The sequence below is a fragment of the Corylus avellana genome, chromosome ca10 (genome assembly GCF_901000735.1).
Source record: "Corylus avellana chromosome ca10, CavTom2PMs-1.0".
NCBI lineage: Eukaryota > Viridiplantae > Streptophyta > Magnoliopsida > Fagales > Betulaceae > Corylus > Corylus avellana.
In genome coordinates, this window is record NC_081550.1 from 17,940,662 (window position 1) to 17,946,129 (window position 5,468).

The 5,468-nt window shown below is 36.5% G+C and overlaps 1 protein-coding gene across 1 annotated transcript; it reads right to left on the reverse strand.

Moving 5' to 3' along the window:
• Positions 1-2,574: 2,574 nt before the first annotated feature.
• On the reverse strand, positions 2,575-3,586 carry LOC132164362 (osmotin-like protein). Its single transcript, XM_059574868.1, has one exon. The coding sequence runs from the start codon at positions 3,549-3,551 to the stop codon at positions 2,805-2,807; it is 747 nt and encodes a 248-aa protein (XP_059430851.1). The 5' UTR covers positions 3,552-3,586; the 3' UTR covers positions 2,575-2,804.
• Positions 3,587-5,468: the final 1,882 nt, after the last annotated feature.

Consider the following 5,468-nt stretch of genomic DNA (forward strand, 5'->3'; position numbering starts at 1 on the left):
TCTCAAATTCACTCACTTTTCGTAAGTGTGTTCAATTCAATCAGCTTTAGACATTAAGAAAATAAATTAGGGAAAAATTCACTTTACCCCCATGAAGTTTTAGGGATTTTTCAATTTAAACCCAAAAGTTTAAAAAGTGGCAATGTACCCCCTCAATGTTTCAAAAATTTTCAATTTAAACCTTCCGTTAATAATTTCCGTTAAATTTGACGGAAATCTCTAAAATTACATAATTACCCTCAGGCTTTTTTAAAAAAAATTTCCGTCCAATTTAACGGAAATTGTAACGGAAGGTTTAAATTGAAAATTTTTGAAACATTGGGAGGTACACATTGCCACTTTTTAAACTTTGGGGTTCAAATTGAAAAACTCCTGAAACTTCAGGGGGTAAAGTGGATTTTCCCCAATAAATTATTTATTTTAGTTCAACTAACTCTATGTGTTAACAGAGAGAGAAATGTTATATACCACATTTTTATCTTACAACTATTCTACAATGTTGATGTGGTAGTGTGTGTATATATATTAATAAGGACTGATCTAGGAGTCGGCTGAGACTGCCACGTTAATACTGTATGATTATTATGAAATCAAAATGTGGTTTCTAGGTTATTCTAATAGAACATGTGCTTATCCATAATCCTTCGAGAATAATCTTGACTAGTTAAGGCTCATTTTAGTATTGAAGCGTTTTGTTTTTTTTTTTTTTTTTGCAATGGGTTTGGCATTCACAAAATATACTACACATAACAAGTGAAACCTCATAAGTGGGTGGAATATAAAAGAATTCATAGTTGCTAAGTCTCATGTTTATTTTTTATTAAATAAAACTGAATTTTATAAGTAATTTTAACGAGTTCCAATTGCAGCTTGACAAATCATTTTAGAGTCAAAGCCCTTCTAGCAAGCTTGGGTGGAAAATCTTAAGAAATGAGACGTTTCTTTGGGTTGAAGTTGTGTTAGATTTATTTAAAATAAATAAATAAAATCATTTGTTTTGGGTATTTCAAATCATTATGGAATATATGTTATTTACAAAAGTTTTATGTGCATTTAATTTGAAAGATTTACATATTTTATGTTAACTATAAAATTTGGAGTGAAAACCAAAATTTTGAAGTGTTAAGAAGAAAAGTTTTGTCATACTTTAACTAGATACAAAGAAGTCAACTAGTTTATAAGGAATCTTCCACACCTTAACAATACATTGGGTGATGAAGAAGAGAGCTAGTTGTTTGGGTCACGAGCACATGCAATGGGCTTTGAGCTTTATGAGGAGTACTTTGCACGATCAACTAAGCTGATGCATCAATGTCTCATACAAAAACCCGAGAGCCTTGGTAGAACAAGCTAACCATTTTATGTGCAAAGTTAAAAGAAAATATGAGCGTTTATAGCCATTGGAAGGAATTAATATGGTATTTAAAATATCTATTAAGTTGGATTTAGTGATTACAATTTTTTTGGACCATTAAATATTTCCAAAATCATTATGAATATTATGACCATTTGGTTATACACAAAGACACGCCAGCAAAATAGCTTTAATATTGTCTTCTACAAATTTCTTTTATGCAATTATCATTTTAAGGGGTGTTTTAGTTCACTCTAGAAAATGCTAATTTTAGAGTGACTATAGGGCTTCTTTCTATCCTATCAATTTGTTTGTAAAAACCCTTTTAACATTTTAGAAAAGAGGACAAAATAAATTCTTGCCTTCATAATTTTCCCTAATTTATTCCGTAATTTTTTTTCCAACAAGTTGTACGGGTCAAGTGTCTTTAAATAAACAAATTTCTTTCTAGCCTCTATCCCTCCCAGAAATTCTTGTTTGTAGAAGGAAATTCTCAAAATCAGAAGTATATATATATATGGGGGATATTCAGGCCCAACTTCTCGTCTCTTTACTCCTCCCGGGCTTCACATGTCGGATCTCACTTTGGAGAATGACCCAAATCATGAATCAGTCCTATATATATATATATATATATATATATATATATAAATCCCTCTCAACTCCTTCAAGCTATTACCACTCTACTCTTAATTATCATTTGTAACAATTTACTCATCATACTGTTAAAATAATACATCATGCTAACAAAATAATGAAATTAACCTTATAAAACTTTTAATAAAAAAAAAATAAAAAACCAAAAATACCCTTAAATTTAAAAAAAATAATAATAATTTTTTTTTTTAATTTTAATAAAATTTGAAATATAAAATAGTTTGAAGATGTGCCGTAGACTTTACCCATATATTTTCATATTGCCGTTAAAAAAACAAAAGAAGGAGAATTTGGGTGCCCAAAATCCTTGTTGAAGGGTGGTTCGAAGTTGAAACCAAAAGTAGGGGGAAAGTTGGGGTGCCCAAAATAAAGCAAACAACACGTGATGGTCGCAGTGATGCTTTTGGAGCATTAAAAGTTGGGATTTTTCGAAAAAAGAACCAAGTTTGGACCTCTTCACTGTGCACAAACGTCACAAACAAGGCGTCCTTTTCCCCATAAGATATTCCCCAAAGATTCGCTCCCCATATAATTCTTCTGGTGGTGCATGAGAAATTTTGCCAAGAACAAAAAAGAAAACGTAGAAATTAAAAGGAAACAAGTAAAAGCAAGCGATTAACATACGCTAAACAAACCCCAAAATCCAAATGTTACATACATTCATGCTCCAATACAACATAAGACACAGCAAAGTGTAAAAAAGACGAGGAAAATGAACCCAATCAAACCGACTTATTTTTTTTTTTTCCCCAGATTCAAACAAAGACCGTGAAGACATGGAGAATGATGGGCTCTAGTGGCAGAAGATGATCTTCAGCTCACGTGGTGACGAGCACTGGTGCATGAGAGTTGGGCTATCGTGCGCATATGTAAACGTGGCAGGGCAAGCGTGCTTGAAGAACTCAGAGAAGCTCGAAGCCCTACAAGTCTGCGGACTATTGTAGTGGTTTCTACAGCAAAGCTCGTCCGTACCAAACGCCTCGCACCCACTCTTGCACGCCACAACGGGGCCGTGACCCGGCGGTGACCGGACCTGCAACCTGTCGGGACACGTGGCGAGGAGGTTGGCGCGACAGCCTACTACGGGGCAGTGGCCCTTGCCCTCGTGGGGGGTCACGGACAAGGGCACGTTAAAGCCATCGACGAGGCTGACACCGTAGGAGGAGAGGTCGTTCGGGCCGTGGTGGAGGGTGTACTGAACCAGCGTGGCGGGGGTGGCGCCGCCTAGGCCGCCGCACTCGAGCCGGCCGCCGCAGTCGCCGGTGACGCAGGAGAAACGGTTGTTGGCGTAGTTACACCCGGTGCGAGCCCAGACACGGCCCGACCAGTGTTGGGTCGGAGCGGGGAAGGAGCGGTGGGTGAGGGAGTTGAGCGCGAAGCCGCCGCGCTCGAGGACGGCGTGGCCGGAGTTCGGCTGGATGGCCGGCCAAACCGTGAAGGGGCAGTTGTTGACCAGGGTAAGGATAAACTCTGCCTGCGTAGCTGTGGTGAGGGTGCACAGGACAAGAAATGTGGCGGCGAGGAAGAGAGTGGAAGCCATTATTGTGAGACTTTGGAGTGTGAGAGTAGGTAAAGGGTTTGCCTGTGGTTTTATAGGCCTGAAGGAGAGAGAAAGATGTGTTTAGAGCACTATTTTTTTTTTTTTTTTTTAATTTTATTTTGATGAGATAATTTGATTAATTAAAAAACTGATGTTCAACCTTATCACTTTGATTTTGGTGAGATAATATGAAAGCAAGTAGTAAAGCAACTAAAGGACTAAAGGTACAATCACTTTTTGTGGCAAAGTTTTTCGTACAGGTTAGATTACAGACGAGGTCTAATTTAACTTGTACAAGTTTTTCTTATTTTAAATAAGAAAAATAAGGAGAAGAAGGTGATATTTTCTCCGGAAGTCTCTCTCTCTCTCACGCCTCCTCTCTCAAGCCTTTAGGAAAAGTATATTATAAGTCCTTATATTAACGCCTTAAAATTAAAAATTTTTAGGTGGTTTTTTTTTTTTTTGGAAATAAACTTATTGGGTCAATTGAAACTACAATAAATTTTTTACCATTAAAATTTTTTAACAGCAGTTAGAACCACTCAAAATTCTCCATTTTACCTCATTAAAATATTAATTTTTTTATTAATTTAATTTAAAATTTTAAATATAAAAATTAAAAGAAAAAAAATTGAGGTGCCGCCCCTGGCCACACCCCCCAACCCCTATGGCTCACCCCTGGGGTGGTTTGCGGCCACCCCAGGTGGCAAGCCACCCCAAACCCCCAATGGGGTGGCTGCGAGCCACCCCAAACCACCCAAGGGGTGGCTCGAGCGGGCCACTCCATACTACCTAGGGGTGGCCGCAAGCCTCCACGATCAACTAAGTTGTTGCATCAATGCCTCCATGCAAAAACTTGAGAGCTTCGGTAAATGGAGCTAGCTTTTTGTGCAAAATTAAAAGAAAATTTGAGTGTTTTATAGTTAGGGCTGTAATCGAGTCGAGCTTTAAGATTTTAAGACTGGCTCGTTTACGAAGATGTTTATTCGAGCCGAATTCGAGTTTGAGCCGAACTATGAAATGTGTGTTCAAACTTGACTCGTTTAAAGTTCGGGCAAATTCGAGCTTGAGTTCATTGAGAATGCTATTCAAGTCGAACCGAGCTCAACTTGAACTCGAACTAAGCTATTAAATTCTTTAATGTATGATCTGAGCATAGTTCAAGCCCGAATTTTAAAATAACTTCTAGACATTTATTTATAGTATAAATATAAATATTAAGTAATTTATATTATATTTATTACTTAATTACTAATATACATACTTAAATTTATATAACTAATTTTTAGTAATAAATTTATATATATATATATATATATATATATGAACGAGTTAACGAGTCGGGCAAACGAACCGGTCGAGCTTTAAACGAGTTAAGCTTGTAAGCTTCTACCGAGTTTTTTCGAATGAGTCAGGTATGTATCATTTATTAGTCGAGCAGGTTTCTACAGTATCAAGCTCGAATTCAAATCGAGTTAAACCGAACAAGTATCGAGCGAGTTGTCAAACAGACTAATTTATTTACATCCCTATTTATAACAATGGGAAGGAATTAATATGCTATTTAAAACGTCTATTAAGGGTTACGATTTAATCAGCGTTGTAGGGTTGTTCAAAGTTGAAACCAAAAGTGGGCGAAAGTTGCGGTGCCCAAAATAAAGCAAACAACGCCTGATAGTCGCGGTGAAGCTTTTGGAATTTTCGAGAAAAGAACCAAAGCATATATAGGCCTTCGCTGACCAGACTTGGACGGTTGGACCTCTTCACTCAGCACAAACATCACAATCAAGGCTTCCTTTTCCCCATAAGATATTCTCCATCAATCTCTTTATATTTAAAATTTCTATAAATTTTTTAACAAAATTCATAAAAAATATCATTTGTCAAATTTTTTATCTAAAATTAAATTTAATATTT